General features: G+C 34.3%; 3 protein-coding genes across 5 annotated transcripts; all 3 read left to right on the top strand.

The window, feature by feature from the left end:
* Positions 1 to 2,668: 2,668 nt before the first annotated feature.
* Positions 2,669 to 8,381, top strand: LOC147564661 (sulfate transporter 4.1, chloroplastic-like). 2 transcript variants are annotated; one of them, XM_086648960.1, is made up of 17 exons: positions 2,669 to 3,285; positions 3,659 to 3,707; positions 3,849 to 4,050; positions 4,195 to 4,363; positions 4,545 to 4,610; positions 4,722 to 4,829; positions 5,539 to 5,646; positions 5,740 to 5,805; positions 5,943 to 6,003; positions 6,190 to 6,317; positions 6,403 to 6,444; positions 6,675 to 6,791; positions 7,051 to 7,102; positions 7,205 to 7,343; positions 7,447 to 7,535; positions 7,707 to 7,783; positions 7,858 to 8,381. In XM_086648960.1, exons 1-17 carry the CDS (start codon positions 2,968 to 2,970, stop codon positions 8,116 to 8,118), a joined length of 2,052 nt encoding a protein of 683 aa, XP_086505086.1. In that variant the 5' UTR covers positions 2,669 to 2,967; the 3' UTR covers positions 8,119 to 8,381. The 2 variants fall into 2 exon arrangements, with proteins under 2 accessions (XP_086505086.1, XP_086505093.1); XM_086648967.1 differs by lacking the exons at positions 7,447 to 7,535; positions 7,707 to 7,783; positions 7,858 to 8,381 and having other exon boundaries at positions 7,205 to 7,347.
* Positions 8,382 to 12,502: 4,121 nt separating this feature from the next.
* LOC147564660 (histone H4) lies at positions 12,503 to 12,967 on the top strand. The gene has a single exon (XM_086666070.1). It carries the CDS (start codon positions 12,571 to 12,573, stop codon positions 12,880 to 12,882), a length of 312 nt encoding a protein of 103 aa, XP_086522196.1. The 5' UTR covers positions 12,503 to 12,570; the 3' UTR covers positions 12,883 to 12,967.
* Positions 12,968 to 13,560: 593 nt separating this feature from the next.
* On the top strand, positions 13,561 to 17,725 carry LOC147564659 (ankyrin repeat-containing protein ITN1-like). Of its 2 annotated transcripts, none has more exons than XM_086648727.1 (4): positions 13,561 to 14,068; positions 14,171 to 14,668; positions 15,692 to 16,101; positions 16,666 to 17,725. In XM_086648727.1, the coding sequence occupies exons 1-4, from the start codon at positions 14,041 to 14,043 to the stop codon at positions 17,494 to 17,496; spliced, it is 1,767 nt and encodes a 588-aa protein (XP_086504853.1). In that variant the 5' UTR covers positions 13,561 to 14,040; the 3' UTR covers positions 17,497 to 17,725. The 2 variants fall into 2 exon arrangements, with proteins under 2 accessions (XP_086504853.1, XP_086504862.1); XM_086648736.1 differs by having other exon boundaries at positions 13,583 to 14,068; positions 14,174 to 14,668.
* The last annotated feature ends 1,422 nt before the right edge of the window (positions 17,726 to 19,147 follow it).

The raw sequence follows: 19,147 nt of genomic DNA, 5'->3' as shown, positions 1-19,147 counted from the left end.
TTTCATCGATGATGACAATGCCCGGCAAGTGAAGATAATCCCTTACAACATCCTTCAAATTCACTATATATCTTAGTCTCCGTTATTTCCACCTCGGTCAGAAAAACTAGAATAGAAGACTAAAACTATGACGTGGTTAGAATGGATCGAATCATGTGTTTCCTTGTATGAGATGAATACGAAGTTATAGTTTGAAAGGGTTCAAATTGATCTTACAAATCATGCTAAAATCACTCAAATCAACAAAAAAGTTGTTAATAAACATTTTTCAAAGCCTTAATTGTTTCAAATACTAGATTAAGAAATTAAATCAAACAAAAAATTGAAGTTTTTCAAATCGATTTTTAATTAGAAAAGATCGTTTAAACTCTTTCTTTAGTCTCTTTCTGTAATGAACAAACTACAAATGATACCTTTAAAAAATTAGATGAAATTTATAGGTTTCGGTTAGTATTATGAAAAAAAAAAAGTGAAATTATCAATCAAACTACGATAGAGACAATTGTAGAATCATTGAAAGTAATTAAGAATAAAAAACATAAAAAGAAAAGAAATCAAAACATGATCAAGACGCTTTCAAGCAAAATGAGTAAAAAAAGCACTCAGATACAAAACTTACCCAATTTCAAAGGAGTCAAAGTAGCTAATTTGCTATGACATATTTGTTAGGGCTCATATTTTGTGTTTTACATATCCTAAGTGGCTAAGTGAAATAATTGAATCTCAAACATAAACTCTATTTTCAGCCCCCAAAATGCTTGGCTTTCCCAAACTAAACACTCTATTCTTAGGGCAAGTCCAATGTGGGGCTCGGGCTCCCAATTTTGGGAGTCCTTGATTTTTAGGAGCCCCGGGACTTTTTTCAATTCCAAGGTCGGGTTCCTAACAGGGGCTCCCAAATCTAAATTATGTACGTGTGTAATGTATGTGTGCGGACTTTCACAGACTTTCATAGACAAAATGTCCCGTAGACATTTCAAGACATTTCGGATGAGTTATATTATAGACAACATGTGTTCATAGACATTTTGAAGACATTGAGAGTTTGTAGACAAAATGTCTTTATAGACATTTCAAGACATTTGATCCATAGACAAAATGTCCTGGGGACATTTTAAGATCTTGAGTCCATTGACAAAATGTGTAATGCATATTATATTTGTGCTAATCAAAAATATATTTTTCGACTTTCGTAAACATCTGTGAATATTTGTGGACATTGATGGACATTTGGTAGACATTTATTATTTTAATATTATTATTATTATTTAATCACATGAAATAATATATTAATACTAACATTTCAAAAATATATTTTTCGACTTTCGTAAACATCTGTGAATATTTGTGGACATTGATGGACATTTGGTAGACATTTATTATTTTAATATTATTATTATTATTTAATCACATGAAATAATATATTAATACTAACATTTCAAAAATATATTTTTCGACTTTCGTAAACATCTGTGAATATTTGTGGACATTGATGGACATTTGGTAGACATTTATTATTTTAATATTATTATTATTATTTAATCACATGAAATAATATATTAATACTAACATTTCAAAAATATATTTTTCGACTTTCGTAAACATCTGTGAATATTTGTGGACATTGATGGACATTTGGTAGATATTTATTATTTTAATATTATTATTATTGTTTAATCACATGAAATAATATATTTATACTAACATTTCAAAAATATATTTTTCGACTTTCGTAAACATCTGTGAATATTTGTGGACATTGATGGACATTTGGTAGACATTTATTATTTTAATATTATTATTATTATTTAATCACATGAAATAATATATTAATACTAACATTTCAAAAATATATTTTTCGACTTTCGTAAACATCTGTGAATATTTGTGGACATTGATGGACATTTGGTAGATATTTATTATTTTAATATTATTATTATTGTTTAATCACATGAAATAATATATTTATACTAACATTTCAAAAATATATTTTTCGACTTTCGTAAACATCTGTGAATATTTGTGGACATTGATGGACATTTGGTAGACATTTATTATTTTAATATTATTATTGTTGTTTGATCACATGATGGACTTCAAATGTCTCTTGTTTTTTGAAAGACATTTTGGCTTCCAAATTTGTCCCAAATCCTTCACAAATTCATCAAACTATGAAGTCTACCAAAGTCTGGGACATATTTTGTCTACAATCGAATGCCTCGGACTTTCATAGACTCTCAAATGTCTGGATTTGAATGCCTCAGACTTTCGTGGACTCTCAAATGTCTGGATTTGAATGCCTCAGACTTTCGTGGACTCTCAAATGTCTGGATTTGAATGCCTCAGACTTTCGCGGACTCTTGAGAGTCCGCGAAAGTCTTGCTCCACTACCCCCCCCCCCCCCCCCCCCCCCCTAAAATTAGATTAAAAGAAAGACAAATAAGTACTGTTTTTGCCTTGTTGGGTATGAAGATCTCAAAATGGATATTATTTGTGAATAGATTATTATTCCCACAAATAATGAAGGCTGACATCACATGTTAGAATGAACCTCACCCATATTACCGACCACATAAACCTCATTTTTTTCCTTGTACATCAAATGACAAATATGCCCCTGACCCATCATTACCTCTTTAAGGCATCTCCTTTAACAAATTCAAGATTTGACTTCTCCGGTCATTATGTCATCTTCTCTTTCCTGGATTCTCCACCGTAGATGTCACCTTGTTGGCCCACTTAACTCTAATCCAACGATCCACGTACTCATAAAAAATATAGGACCCACAAACAGTATATATAAATAATATAAGGGTATTTTCGTAATTATAGAGATAGATTCAGATTGCCATCATTTTCATTTTAAAAGGAATAGACGAATTTGGAGGAGTTTGAAGAGGGAAATTGGGAGGGATTCGAATCGATTCAACTCAGTAAGCGAGCTGAGTTGATGAGTAGTTTGTATGTATGGAGATAACTTACGCATCACCAAGCTCTCGTGATCTTGCTTCAATGTCATCATCTTCATCATCATCGATGACGACGTTGAACCGGCAAGTGAAGATAATTCCGATACAACATCCTTCAAATTCATCATCATCTTCTTCGTCGTCAGTTCCACCTCTTTTAGAGAAATTGAAATCAAAGACTAAAAGTATGACGTGGTTAGAATGGATTGAATTTTGTTTACCTTGTATTAGATGGATAAGAAATTATAATTTGAAAGAGTATCTTCAAATTGATCTTATGGCTGGTATTACTGTTGGTGTTATGCTTGTTCCTCAGGTACTTCTTCTTTCTCTCTCTCTCTCTCTAGATTGATTTTTCATCTTTTCAATTTATGAAGAATTTCTTAGTGATTTTGACTTAAATTAGTTATGGTAGATAGTCTATGGATAGTTATGATGGATAGTCCCTCATTGGAAATTGATAGTCTATTAACCAATAATACGATGTCTAGGTGAACTCATTGTCAATTGGGTTTGAGTTAGATAAGACCATAAACTTAACATCTGTGGAGATATTATTGTCAGAAGTTATTTTAGGATTAGTTTAACTAGTCAAACTGATGGGACATCTTTATGGTTGAATGTTGGTTGAGTTTTTTTTTTTTTTTTTTTTTTTTTTAATTTTGATTTGTTGTTTTGAACTTAATCAGGCAATGTCTTATGCAAAGTTGGCTGGGCTTCATCCAATTTATGGACTTTGTAAGTTGGTTAAAGCTTATTGCTTTTATTTCTAAGTAAACAAATTGGGGTAATGGGAAATTTTGTAACCATTATTGGGTGTCTATTTCTTGATTAATATCTGAGTTTTCGGGTACTGATTTTAGTTTTGATCATAAACAGATTCTGGTTTTGTCCCTATATTTGTTTATGCAATATTCGGGTCATCTCGGCAGCTTGCAATTGGTCCTGTAGCATTGGTTTCTCTCTTGGTGTCTAATGTTTTGGGTGGCATTGCTGAAACTGGTGGAGAGACGTACACAGAGCTTGCGATATTGTTGGCGCTTATGGTTGGCATATTGGAATGTGTAATGGGCCTCTTGAGGTATCTTGTCCAATCGTCTCTTTCTTTCACTCAGTCACCGATTCACGGTGTATCTATATTTAAGAACACGAGTTTTTATCACATTATCGGCTTTCTCTTGGAAAACCTATCTATTAAAATCGTGCCATCTGTTATTATCTCTAGGCTGGGATGGCTCATTAATTTCATCAGTCACTCTGTGATTTCTGGCTTTACAACGTCTTCTGCCATCATTATCGCCTTGTCTCAAGCCAAATATTTCTTGGGATACAGCATCGTGCGAAGCAGCAAAATTGTTCCGCTTATCAAAAGTATCATTGCTGGAGCCAATAAGGTGTGCTTTTACATACATCGAAGTAAATGCTCTACTAATTCTAAATATACGTCTTAGAACCTATTTGAGTTTGATATAATATAATCTGTATCCAATTTGCACAATAAGAGGTAGTATTGCGTTGTTTTTTGTTATATTATCGTTTTCTGATGACTGATCTTCTTTGTTCTTTTTCGTGTAGTTTTCTTGGCCACCTTTTGTAATGGGATCTATCATCCTTATGATTCTTCTAGTAATGAAGCACTTGGTAGGGGTTGATTGTTAGCATTACGGTGATTCCAAATCTAGTTTCATCTATATATTACTGTTTTCACAATCCAATCTTTTCTTAGTGGCTCTTCATGTCTTTAACGTTCAGGGGAAGACAAAAAAGTACTTGCGGATTTTACGTGCAGCTGGTCCTCTTACAGGAGTCGTTGTGGGTACTGTTTTTGTGAAGATATTCCAGCCTCCTTCCATTTCTTTGGTGAGGATTAAATCAAATTGTATAATTAAAGTCTCAGTTGTTGAGTGATTTATCCAACAATGTGATCTTGCCCACGGAAATCTCTGAGTTACTTTGTGCTTCATAATCTATCAGTAAAGTGATATAACATCACTTGCTATCTTCTTGCTTGTTTGACTGTAAACCATAAGACGCTTTGAGTAGGTGAAATAATTATATATGAACAACTGTAGTGGCAAAAAAATAGGTAAAACACAATGTAGTTGGATTAAAATGGTGTCAAAAGCTCAATAGTGACTTTGTAGATGGTTTTCAGTTTGCATTTCCCTTGTCATATGCATAATAGAGTTTGATTAAATAGTCTTCTGTAGTCGTTTGAGTCTAACACTAGTTGATGATTAAATTAGATGAAAACTGGGAGGATGAGTACAGCTGGTGGAGTCAGCCCACTGGCTAGCCAAGGACTTCAATAGCAAAGCCAATAGCACATGTATGTGAGATGAATATTAAACTATTAACTAAAAGATAACAAAAGTTCACTTTTCATTAACGCAACATGAATTGTATAGTAACGGAATTAAAAGTAAAGTACACTAATTAATAGAAGTCCTCTACGTTCTTTCATATCAGTAGTAGATTAACGTGTTTGAAAGTTCTATGCGCTTGACAAATTATGGTGCTTTTACAATGTTATTATTATCGATTATATCCAAGTGAATTTATCTTTTAGGTGGGAGAAATACCCGAAGGCCTTCCTAAATTTTCAGTTCCCAAAAGGTTTGATCAGGCAAAGTCTTTGATTCCCACAGCTTTTCTCATCACAGGTGTGGCTATACTGGTAAGCCTGACACGTTTAGTTAATTTCCCTTGGCATGCTCCATGTTTTCTTATTGAAGCCTCACTAAATGGTAGAATTAAATTTCCATACCAGGAGTCTGTGGGGATTGCTAAAGCTTTGGCAGCAAAGAATGGTTATGAGTTAGACTCCAATCAGGAGGTATTCTCTGAAATAATGAATAAGCCAATTCCTCTTTATACTGATTCCAAGAATCGTAACCAATCGGTTCAGAGGATCGAGCCGAATAGTGACGTTAATTTAGTACAATCTGACACTTTCTTCTGTTTTCCACTCAGTTATTTGGTCTTGGTGTGGCAAACATATGTGGTTCGTTCTTCTCCGCTTATCCAACAACAGGTCAGATGCTTATAGCTTTCGTAACCTTAGAGGCTTAGATATGGCAAGAGCTGGTTGCTGCCATTTAACACTAGTAGCAACCGCTGTTCACATTTGTTTACTTCCTGTGACCACGTAAGGCAGACCAGTGGAGTCATCTCATATTCAGAATGTGGCTGAAGCATAACATTGTGGTAATGCATGCAGGATCATTTTCTAGGTCAGCTGTGAATCACGAAAGTGGAGCGAAAACTGGTTTATCTGGAATTATTATGGGGATCATAATGGGAAGCGCTCTTTTATTCATGACACCATTATTTAAAGAAATTCCTCAAGTATGACATTAGCCCTGATAATCCATCATCAAATCTAATTGATAATTCGATTGCTTTCAATAACAATGCTTTTTATTTTTTTTAGTGTGCCCTGGCTGCCATTGTGATCTCAGCTGTAATGGGTCTGGTGAGTGTAACAAAATCATCTGAAGAGCTTGAGTAGTTAATGTAATTAATTCACATTAGTGTCCGAAAGTAAAAAAGATTTCATCAAACAAAAGATGCTTCAGTTAAAAGGATTACTTTTTAAGCCAATCATCAATGGTGCTACAGTACCAAGATTAAGTTCACTGTATATGTTGCTTAACTTTAAGCATCTAATGGTCCGTTTTCCTTTTCTCGCCTCAATTACTTCAGGTGGACTACGACCAAGCTATCTTCTTATGGCGTGTTGACAAGAAAGATTTTCTTCTCTGGGTTATTACTAGTGTTACAACATTGTTCCTTGGTATTGAGATTGGGGTCCTTATTGGGGTAAGGCTTCATAATTTGTTTATGTGGCTATGTCCAATCCTGGAACAGATCTTTTCATTATATCCCTTCGATATGCTAAAAGGACGTTTTTACTCTTTTCTTGCACTATATATCCTAGGCTATGGTTTGGTTTGATATTGTTGTGGATTCCTAAAGATACTACAAACTTCAGTTTAACACAACTTTTACAAACATCCTTGAGATGCTTCTGGTAGCATTAGTTAAGTCTTTAAAACTAAATGTAGGTCTGAAATTGTAGGTTGGTGTCTCCCTTGCATTCGTCATCCATGAATCAGCAAATCCGCACATTGGTGAGTGAACTTCTTGCCTAACGATTTATGAACTTTACAATTATTTTGGCTATTTAAATTTTCTTCCTTTTTCGTGTATTTGATGAAACGGTTTCGTTGTAGCTGTATTGGGACGTCTTCCTGGGACAACTGTGTACAGAAACACTCAACAGTACCCAGAAGCATATACATATAATGGAATTGTGATTGTTCGTATTGATGCACCAATTTATTTTGCAAATACGAGTTATATAAAAGACAGGTGAAGAATTTTATCTCCTTTTACACGATTCCTCTGTTCAAGAGATTCACTGGAACAATGGAAATAAATGATGAACTCATTTATCCGATATTCTATTTACCAGGTTACGGGAATATGAAATTTGCACCGATGGGTCAACAAAACGTGGACCAGATGTTGAAAGAGTTCATTTTGTTATTCTAGAGATGGCACGTAAGTTCATCGATTCACTTGAATTATCTGATCATGTGTATGCACGCACACACACACAGTCTCTCGAGCTATTCTTCATTGCGCGACATTCTTGTGTCTCCCTTGAAGTACTCGAAATCTATATTATCTATTCCAATCATAATAAAAATGATTTTCTTATTTTTGGTGCAGCTGTTACATATATCGACTCTAGTGCAGTTCAAACTCTAAGAGACCTGCACCAGGAGTACAAATCACGGGATATCCAGGTACCTAAAAATAGTCCGTTTCATTAAATTACTTTTCCGAAATAGACAGATTCATAAGTTTACGTTTCGTGCAGATAGCTATTTCCAACCCGAACCGAGAAGTATTAAAAGCTCTGGCCAAATCTGGTGTATTTGAAGAGATTGGGAAAGAGTGGTTTTTTGTAAGGGTTCATGATGCAGTTCAGGTCTGCTTACAACATGTACAGAGCCTAAAAGAAACTTCAAAAGTGTCGGAGAAGACGAAGACACCCGAGAGGCAATCGGGTTTCCTTGGTAAATGGAGAATCAGCGAAAATGAGACGAATCCTCAAACAGAGCCGTTATTGCCCAAGTAGAGTTACAATTTTCAGGCTTCCATCTCCTTTGTTCACTTGGCGATTCTTTCTAGTGTTTGTTTGGTTTGTTTTCTTACATGTTTGATTATTTTTTAGATATAGTGTCTTCATTCACGAAAAGCTTATTGTATGATGGAATGGTATCCATCGGTTAAGCTTGTCCGATCATTGTGTTATTCGTTTTAGAAGGTTGCTTCTAGTTGTAACATTCTTGATGTATAATGATAATTATTCTTGTAACAATGAAATATCATATATTCCTATTTTTGGTATGTTTTATTAACACCATAACTCAAACCAACTTTACTTGTTTAGGTGCAACAACTAAGGTCGAGCTTTAAAGTTTCTCTGTGAACATCCTATCTATGAACCTCCCCTTAAATTTCTTTTCCCAATCAATGAGAGAAAATTTGAAGAGGTTTTGAAAGAAGGCCTAGACCAGACAAAGTCTAAAAATTTCTTCATTTTAGTTAAGGCTATTTTCCGATTGGCCCCCTAAAGTATGACTAGCTTCCTGCGTTGTCCCTTAAGAGCATCTCCAGTGGGATACTCAAACTCCAACACTTTAGAGTGTCACATATGGTTTTTTGGAGTGTCACTCTAAAATTCTAACCAATAAAAACTCTTGCTTTTTGACTACTTTTTATATATTGAATTGAAGAGTAACATATGTATTGAGTAGAGGTATTTTAGAGATCTCCATTGGAGACAAAAAAAAACTCCAAAATCACAATATGGGACACTCTAAGTGTTGGAGTTTGAGTATCCCATTGAAAATGCACTTAGGGCACTAGGCAGGAAGCTAGTCATCTTTTAGGAGGCTAATCGTGAAAATAACCCATTTATGGTAATTTTGGTTCAGTAAGTTTTAACTTGCAATCTTATTAAATACAGTATTTGTAAATTGATAGTTATATAGTCCTTATTTTGTATTTTCTTAGATTTCAGAATACTTTTCCTAATTTTTATAGTAGAATTGATGATTAATATTTTCTTAATATATATTTAATCTTCTCCATATACAGGGCAATACTAACTCTCAGTAGAAGGATGTTCTCTCGTACTGGTTGAATAATAAATTGCTCACATATGTTGAGAATGATTCATTTATTTCGATAATCGATGATGAATTTATAATGCACTGTTTCTCTTTCTCTAAAAATGTGTATTGATACTACTGATAAAGGTCTTTGAATTGTTGAAAGACATGTAATTGATACTTTGATAGGGAGAATGATGTATTTGATATCATTGATACTATTTTTAATAAAATGCCTTATCTTTTATCAAGGAGATTTTAACTATCGTGATCAGATATAATATCCTGTAATTCAACAAAAAAAAAATATAGTATTCTGGTTCTAATCTAATTGAAGTTAGAGATGGTATGAAGTTGGTTATCATTGATTAGTCGGCAGAACAATTTTCTTATATCCAGTTCAGATTCTAAATCGATATCTAGGCTAAAACAACTATAGATTTTCCTAATAAACATGAAGAACCAGCTAAACATGAAGGTAATCTTTTGTCTCATCTCCGCCAAAACATGTTATATATGGTGTAGTAGGAAATAAAAGAGCAAGATTCTGCGGGAGATTCAAGTAATCATGGTGTGAGGTGATTCAAGCAAGAGGAAAAGGAGAGAAGGTAGAGGCATGTTGGGAAAAAGGGATGAAAAGATATCTAGAAATTCTAGTAATTCTCTTATATGAAACGATGGGAATGGTAGTTGAGTTTTAATGTAATATAATTTTGGATAAGACAAAGGCCCAACTTTAAACTTAATTCAAACTACTTGTTTGGATGATAAATAATAAAATCATTTATAGAGTTTATAAGCTTGTTTTGATGTTTGATTTGTTGGTACTTGGTAAAACATGTATTTGATACGGTTTATAAAGATGCATTTGATATTATTAAATACTTGTATTCTTTTCTTTTTTGTTAAAGAAAATATATTTTTTTTTTATGAGAAGTTAAAGAAAATACTTGATACTCATATAACTCTAGAATAGTACCTTATACTCACAAAACTTATCTATTCACTTATCATGTTTAAATTGTAAAATTAACCCACCGTGCAAACAAAGAAAATGCATTAGAAATATTATCTTGATACTCATAAAACTTATTTATTCACTTATCGTGTTTGAATCATAAAATTAACCCACTTTGTAAACAACTTTTTTCTTGCGAACATGTAGAAATTGTTGAAAACACAAACTAAAACAAATTAAAAAACCGAACTTAGATTATTTTTGGTTGTATGGGAAGACAATCATCAATCAAACACGTTTTCCTATATTTTGATTTCAAGGAAGTGAGGCTAAGCCCGTTTGATCTAACCCACTAAATAACTACCAAGATTTGGGTAGGTTGGCCATATAAGCCCAAATGACATTATTTAATTTTGTTTAATTAAATATATTTTTCTATATTTTGGTTCAAGAGGGTTGGGCTGAGCTTCTTCGACCCAACCCTGGGCTAAACTACTTCAACCCAACCCGCCAAATAACAGGCAGTTTGGGTCTGTTTGGGCCAACATGTTGGGCATGGAAGCCCAGTAACCCTATCCAATTAGGCCAACATGTTGGGCATTCTCGGACCCTGTTTCAATACAAAAAGGAAGCAAAAAGTTTTGGACTTCCCATCTAGATTGGTTTTAGGATAAACAAATCATAGCTATTGCCCTTTTACTCAATGATATTAGACCATGCTTATCGGCCGTATATACGAATACATTAATAATGGCTCTATAAGTGTACCAATAAAAAAGGCTTTTGGTATAGGAAGAACACTATTTAGTAAAGACAGTGCGTTAGAAAGGTCAATTTATGTATTTGCTCTTCCTTTACCAAATTAGTTTAAAGAGGGTTTTATAAGGATCACTTAATAAATAGTGCCAAAATAGAAGGACTTAGATCAAAATTAATAATAAATCTAGTATTTATTCACTTGTAGTTTCTCTCACATAAACAACCAAACCCCTAATATCGCCACTACTATCAACATCACCATTAGTATTAAAAAACTTGCAAAGTTTACCATCACTATATTCTTAGTTTCGAGCTTTTAATGATGCCTCAGGATCTCATGGATGAGGAACCACCGTTAATGAAGGAGGCAACCTACATCAATAAAGAAGATTCCTTCGACTTAAACGAACCTAACGACTTAAACGAAACCATCGACTTAAAGAAGGACATCGACTTAAACGAAGTTATCGACTTAAACAAATACATTTATAATGAAGATAATATGTCTCAGGTAAAGAAATATCATTTTCTTGTCTTCCTCTATGATTGAACATACGTTTTAGGGTTTTCGGTCGTTTTTTTCGTAAATAATTTTCGGTTGGATCGACTGAAAAAGACAACAAATTTCAGTAGGTTCGGTTGAAAAAGAGAACAAATTTCGGTAGTAACAACTGAAAAAGATGACAAATTTCGGTTGGGTCGATTGAAAAAGATAACAAATTTCGGCCGGTCCCGCTGAAAATAGTAATAAATTTCGGCTGAGATGGCTGAAATTAGTTTGTTTTTTCAACCACTTTGGCCGAATTTTTTTAAAATTTTCAGTTGGTGTTAATGAATTTTATTTATGCTAAGCGAAATTTCTTTTATGTAAATGTCAGTTATATATTTTTCGAGTTACATCCTTGTTTGTATTCTTCATTGCAATATTGATACTTGAAATCTTCAAAAGTTACTTTAATTAGTGTTAAAATCCTAAAAATCTATGAGGAAATCAAGCAATAACATGAATTACAAACTCTCTAGAGAAAGGAGTGTTGTGTTAGTCATCTAAGGTTTAGGTTTCTATCTCTATATCTACCTTTTAGATAGAATCAAACAGATTTAGGACTTTTCTCCTTTTCAAGATGTTTATCTCTCTTCTCTCTCTTTGATTTGATCGAAGGTTTTAGGTCGGACAAGATTCTCTCTTCTCTCTCGAAAGTTTTTAGTCGAACAGGAGGATACTCTCTTCTCTCTCTTTTGGTCCAAAATAGTTTGATGGGAGGGACCAAAGTATAAATTTGGGATATTTAAAAAAAAATATTTATCCCTCCCTATTCTAAAAAGAGTGTTCTCCATATTTAGGGTGCTTCTAAAGGCACCTGACCAAACAGCTGTTAGCATCCATCTCTGTTGGCACCACGCCCAACCGCTCTATTCTCTGTTGGCACCACTCAAGTATGTAGGCACCGGTCCATTATTTGTTGACCCTCACAAAATTCATCCAAAATTGGGGATTTTAAACTTTTTCTCTCTCTAAGCTCTTACAAAATCCTTGATGCGAAATCTGCGCGCCAAAATGAAAAAAAAACTCAAAACCTAATCCCCCTTATAAAAAGCCTTCATCTTCTTCTTCATCAAATCAGTCATCATCATCATCAGAAACCTAAAAAAAACTCCATTTTTCATTTTGGGTAAGTAAGAATCTGTTTGAAGAATGTCAGGAAGAGGAAAGGGTGGAAAGGGTTTAGGGAAAGGAGGAGCAAAGAGACACAGGAAAGTATTGAGAGATAATATTCAGGGTATTACTAAACCAGCAATCAGGAGATTAGCTCGTAGAGGAGGTGTGAAACGTATAAGTGGTTTGATCTATGAAGAAACCAGAGGTGTTTTGAAGATCTTTCTTGAAAATGTCATCCGTGATGCTGTTACTTATACTGAACATGCTCGGAGAAAGACTGTTACTGCCATGGATGTCGTTTATGCTCTCAAGAGACAGGGAAGAACCCTATATGGGTTTGGCGGTTGATCTTTCATCTCTCTAAAAAATCTCTCTCTCTCTCTCTAAAACCTTTTCTCTCTTTATATTTCTTATGTTCTTTCTGCTAGTTTTTGTTATTGGCCGTTGCCGGAGAATGTGAACGTCACCCACATTAAAAATTGGTGCTTATAGAGACCTCGAGTCAAAAATCATTGACTTGAGTCAACAATATTTTTGGATGCTAACAGCTGTTTGGTCAGGTGCCTTTAGAAGCACCCCCATATTTAATGCCTTTACTAAAAAAATGCTCTTCCTATACCAAAACCCATAAAAAAACAAAGCATTACTTATATATTAGATAAAAGATTCTCTTTTCCAATAACACATGGTTTGTTCTTTTAAATTTTATTTATTTGAATTTAGTCCCATTATGATATGAAGTTTCTTTGAGTCTTTGAGTCTTGTCCATTGCATAGATTGGAGTAGAAGTAAGAGATGTATATTATATGTAAATAAATGTCAAAATAACATTAGTTAAATAAGTTTTGCACAACAACTCAACAATTTCCTTTGCAAAAACAACTCAACAATTTTCTCTATTGATTGGTTTGCATTAAGCACACTAATTTGTTCTTCATAATTTCAACACAAGCTTATCCTTTATTTACCTATATTTATTTATGTAAGTAACAATCTTGGACTAATATAAGAGTAAATAAGTCAAGCAAACTAAAGAAAACATTAATAAGATTAGTCAACAAAACCGTCATTCATCCATTAAATTTTATTTATACATCAATTATTCTCTGTCAATAGTTTCCTACAATTGTATCAATATCGAAAAAACAATGCTAGAAGAGACTATAAGTGACAGACTAATCCTATATCTTGTATTACTTTTTTCATCAAGAAATATGGATGATACATACATATATGGTAATATGGATAATGGATTCACAATAAGCCCCATGTCCTAAATCCTAATAGCCACTGTTTTATTTTCTTCCTCAAGTTTACTTGATAAAAAGCAAGAAAACGACACACAGAAATTCTAACCTTTTTCTCAAGCACCTTCCTTCCTCTTTCCTTCCACCTTTTTTAACAATCATAAAAGGAACTATCCAAACCCTAAAATTTCTCATAAAACTCACTCAAACTCAATGATTTCTACTGATTTTGATTCTTAAAGATAAGAACTGAAAGAATATGACGGCTTCAGAAATCATAATGGAAGGTAATCTTTTTCTCTTTCATTTAGAATCACTTGATGATCCTTGTTTAATTTCTGTTAAATTTGAACTTAATTTTGATGATATTTTTTTTTCTGTTGATTTAGCAGAAAAAGGTTTAAATTCACTGAATCAGAAATTAAATCCTTTCATTGAAATATCAATATCATCACCATCATCATCATCAAATTCAACAGCTCCAGCTTTAGTTTTATCAAATTCTGGTAAGAGAATAGATCAATCAGGAAATAAGAAGAAGAAATATGTAAAACAAGTAACAGGTAGACATAATGATACAGAACTTCATTTAGCTGCTCAACGTGGAGATCTAACTGGAGTTAAACAGATTTTAAATGATATTGATGAACAAATGATCATTGGTACATTGACTGGAACTGAATTTGATCTTGAAGTTGCTGAAATTAGGTCATCTATTATGAATGAAGTTAATGAATTAGGAGAAACTCCACTTTTTACTGCTTCTGATAAAGGTCATTTAGATGTTGTTAAGGAATTGTTGAAGTATAGTACTAAAGAGACTCTTTTGAAGAAGAATCGATCTGGTTTTGATGCTTTACATATAGCTGCTAGTCAAGGCCATCAAGGTGATTCAATTTTTTTTTATTGCTTCGAATTGAAATTATGAGCTTGCTTTTCAGTTTACTAAATTTGATAACTTGTTTGTGATAGTTGACAATGTTTAAGGTAGATTAGATTAGATTAGATGGGGTTTTGAGAGGAGAAGGAGCTAATTTTTTAGGTTAGTAGTTCTTACCTGTTTAGTAGATTTGATCATTAGCAGTAACTGATTTCTTTTTCTAAGTTAGGCAAGTTAGGATTGAAAATAGAGGTTCTAGAATTACCATTACTAGTAATGACGTAGCACATCGGAAAAACTTCATAGTAATAACTAAAGCTGGGTGTTATTTGATTGAATGAATTTAAAATAAGAAGAAGATGGGCCTTATATAGATTAGTGCCATTGGGACGACCCTAGGTTTTAGAAATCATATTCCTACTCTAATTTTGTTTCCTAATTTGATAAACTATAAATAGAAATTACCTACCTAGATATCTAAATTCTAGTGTATTTCGGTTGCTACTAATCATTAGTTGCCAGGACTCTAATATGGGTACCCATAGGGGACAGAATGGGGGCACAACAATGGATTAGATCAAGTACTCATTCAGCTATTCAGTATATCCTGCATCTTTTTGTGCCTTTTTCATTTAGTACTTAGTTGCGGCTCGCTAGTCCGCTCGTACTCGGACTTGGGGGCAGCCTCAGTCTGGTCCGAGTTTGGCACCGGAGTCCGACCTCAGTTTGAGACTTTGGGTTAGCTTCCTCCTTTTATCTTTGTTTTTCTTATATATTCTATGAAACTTTGAAACAATAATAGTGAGCTAGGAATACTCGTAGAATTTGTATGTAACGTTGGTTATGAAATACACTAGTTATATATCAGAGTCATTGCTAGCTCAGGCTAGGGATTGAGACAGGCTCACAGTGCCTAAGGCCGAGCTCAACGAGCCAACATCATCCTTTAGTTCCTCACATGTTATTTGAGTTTTTGTTTTTTTTCCTTGCCGTCTTGGTTTTCACACTTGTACTAACTATATCTATACAGCCATTGTTCAGGTTCTGTTAGACCATGATCCCGGATTAAGCAAAACAGTTAGTCCGTCAAATGCAACTCCCCTAATCTCTGCAGCTACAAGGGGGCATACAGCAGTAGTTCATGAATTGCTATCCAAAGATTCAACCTTGCTAGAAATTGCTCGATCAAATGGAAAAAATGCATTACATTTTGCTGCCCGTCAAGGGCATGTAGACATCGTAAAAGCATTACTAGACAGAGATCCACAGTTGGCACGAAGGACTGATAAGAAAGGACAGACTTCATTGCATATGGCTGTCAAAGGACAGAGCTGTGAAGCTGTAAAGTTGCTTCTCGGTGCAGATGCAGCTATAGTGATGCTCCCTGACAAGTTTGGCAACACCGCTTTACACATTGCCACCAGGAAAAAGCGGGCGGAGGTATTGATGAAACTTTTCATGCTCTAGAGTCTAGATATCATGCATTTCCTGATGGTCTTGATTAAAAGGGCATGTTAGTATTTCGTTAGGCTTGGGCTCCCTGTGAAAAAACTGTATAAATACATAGGGAGGTGAAGTCTAAAAAAAATTGACTATTTTTTGCCAATATAAAATTTGACCGGAGTTTTGGTCATTTTTCCTTCTGTAATTTTGGAAAGGCTAACCAGCCATCTGAAGTTGAGATAGGCATCTATGATGAAAGAGCACTTTTATACTTAGAGAATGCACATACATTTAAGGAAAATTACGATACCTATATTGGTAATTGTGATTGATTTAGACTTCTTTCATTGCCACCCTATTTGACAAAATTTCAGTTTCAACTATTTTGGAAGTGAATGCAAATATAAAATATGACTAGAGTTGCAAATTTTGTTCTTCTTTAAAAATGGCTTTCTGATGTTATTGTTTCCTAATTTTGGAAATCTAGTAATTTCTAAAAATCTAGTTTAGGCATCTTATGTGTGGAAGTGTTTCTTAATGGGTTACCTCTAATTCTTGCAGATTGTGAATGAGCTCTTACTCCTCCCAGACAGCAATGTCAATGCATTGAATAGAGATCACAAAACAGCACTAGATATAGCCGAAGGACTCCCTCACTCAGAAGATTCGTTGGAGATAAGAGAGTGTTTGGCTCGTTATGGTGCAGTCAAAGCAAACGAACTAAATCAACCAAGAGACGAACTCAGAAAAACCGTCACACAAATCAAGAATGACGTCCACACACAACTGGAACAGACGAGAAAAACTAACAAAAACGTCCATGGAATTGCCAAGGAACTCAGAAAGCTTCATAGAGAAGGAATCAACAATGCCACTAACTCTGTAACTGTGGTAGCCGTTCTATTTGCCACAGTTGCTTTTGCTGCTATCTTCACTGTTCCTGGCGGAGATGATGATAACGGAATGGCAGTAACAGTAGGGAAAATTTCGTTCAAGATCTTCTTCATTTTTAACGCAATTGCTCTCTTCACGTCATTAGCCGTCGTGGTGGTTCAAATTACACTAGTTAGAGGAGAAACAAAATCCGAAAGACGGGTCGTGGAAGTGATCAATAAGTTAATGTGGCTTGCATCGGTTTGCACATCAGTGGCATTCATTGCTTCGTCATATATTGTAGTTGGTCGAAGACACAGGTGGGCAGCTATCTTGGTTACTGTTGTGGGAGGAGTTATAATGGCAGGCGTTCTTGGTACCATGACTTATTATGTAGTTAAATCAAAACGAACCCGATCTATTAGAAAGAGAGAGAAATATTCGAAGAGGAGTGGATCTAACTCGTGGTATCATTCCGAGTTTTCCGAATCAGAAGTCAATCCAATCTATGCTATTTAATGGGTGATTCCTTTGTATTCGACCCAGTGGTTTCTTTCTGCTGGCTTTTTCAATTAGGTTTTGTAAATGATTTATGGATGTCAGATCAGAAACATAGGTATGTATGTGGGGACTCTTTGGGAAATGAGCAGTAATCTGACAGCTGATATCTCTGGGTCAGTTGAACTTGTACTGTTTAGGGTATGTGTAGTTACCATTTGATTGATCAATGGAGGGATAGATTGGAAAATTTGTTGATTGGATTAGATCCAGACCCCCATTTTGTTGCCACTTTTTCCTGGTTTCTCTTGACGAGTTAACTGATTGACTAATAGTAGATTTTAGAACACTTCTGTGGCCCGTCTAACATGGTTGCCCCCCTAATTTGAGGCAAAAATGAGCCATAGGTCCAAAAACACACTCCCTATTCCCATTTTACTCCTCTGCTAAATAAAATTTTACAGCAGGCCCTAAAGTCAGAGTTAAATTATGAGGCAGGTCCAAATGACAGCTTTTGTAAGATTGAAAGACTAAAAAGCTGTTTTGTTTGCTGTGCCTATTTTTTTCTTCTTCTTTTACCCTTATCAAGTTTCTCTCTCTACTTTCAACAAAAAAAAAAAAAGTTTCTCTCTAATAAATGCCGCTTTATCCCCCTCTCTTTTACATTTCTCTCTCTTGGGTTCTCTCTCTAAAATCTCTCTCAGCTTTATATTGAGGAGGAAACCCCTTTTGATCTTCTAATTCTTGTTCCATGGGTGCCATAAATTGAGGGTTTCAATTAATAATGGATGTAGATTTCTCACTTATTTCTCTCAGATCACAATCATTACCAGCACTAGAAGACATGAATCTAGCAAATATTGTTTCAGCTTATGGACTTGAATGAGGAGGAGGTATAAAAGTATCACGTCATTCACCTTCATCATCATCACCATCAATGAGATTAACAAATAAAGAACTGGAGCAGATCGATACCTCATTAACCCAGAGTTTAATTGTTGCTGATTTTGGCACTTGTTGATTTTGTTGACGCATATGAAAAAGATTAACATCCATGGAAACTTCTCCACCTCCTCTGTTATTATTGTTTCTCTGAAAATCTCCTCCTTCTGATGGATTTTTTAAAGTTGATGACTGAAAGATTCATGTCTTTGATGAAGTTTGAGAACCACTATACATCACCCCCCCACTTGAAAAAACTTAGGGATCTTCACTTTTACTCACTATTTTCTTTCTATCTTTTTACCCAAATCGAATCAAATCCTATCTAAAAAAGCTTAATAAAAAGTAAAACAGAACAAAACCCTAGATCCCCATCCAAATGTTAACATCAACCCACAAACTATTTCTTCATTTCTAACTCAAATTTGATTTTATCTTTCTCTTCTTCACCACCATTGAGATCTAGCTACACCCAGTTCAAAATCACTTTCTATCTCTTCAAAGTTCAAAATCTAGCTACACCGAGAGATATAATAGACAATCAAGAAAGTTATCTTCAGCTTCTCTCTCTTACCTCTTGAAAACCCACTTTTAAGAGATAAGGTCAGGAATAAACAAAGACAAAATAGTTTTCCAGTTTAAAATCGAGTATGTTATGCACCCGTGAGAAAAAAATAGTAAAATTTAGGAAAGTGTCTAGTACATATCCAAATGACCAGTACATAAAATA

This window comes from Eschscholzia californica, unplaced genomic scaffold (genome assembly GCF_041429995.1).
Source record: "Eschscholzia californica isolate CP2 unplaced genomic scaffold, dmEscCali1.0.p SCAF_1, whole genome shotgun sequence".
In the NCBI taxonomy this organism is placed as follows: domain Eukaryota; kingdom Viridiplantae; phylum Streptophyta; class Magnoliopsida; order Ranunculales; family Papaveraceae; genus Eschscholzia; species Eschscholzia californica.
Note: the sequence above shows the minus strand (reverse complement) of the source record. Positions and strands in the feature narration are given on the sequence as shown.

Coding starts and splice junctions, on each gene's coding strand:
- LOC147564659 (XM_086648727.1), top strand. CDS start 14,041: ATGACGGCTTCAGAAATCATAATGGAAG. Junction 14,069..14,170: donor TTCAGAAATCATAATGGAAG/GTAATCTTTTTC, acceptor CTGTTGATTTAG/CAGAAAAAGGTTTAAATTCA. Junction 14,669..15,691: donor TGCTAGTCAAGGCCATCAAG/GTGATTCAATTT, acceptor ATATCTATACAG/CCATTGTTCAGGTTCTGTTA.
- LOC147564660 (XM_086666070.1), top strand. CDS start 12,571: ATGTCAGGAAGAGGAAAGGGTGGAAAGGGTTTAGGGAAAGGAGGAGCA.
- LOC147564661 (XM_086648960.1), top strand. CDS start 2,968: ATGGAGATAACTTACGCATCACCAAGCTCTCGTGATCTTGCTTCAATG. Junction 3,286..3,658: donor GTGTTATGCTTGTTCCTCAG/GTACTTCTTCTT, acceptor GAACTTAATCAG/GCAATGTCTTATGCAAAGTT. Junction 4,364..4,544: donor TCATTGCTGGAGCCAATAAG/GTGTGCTTTTAC, acceptor TTTTTCGTGTAG/TTTTCTTGGCCACCTTTTGT.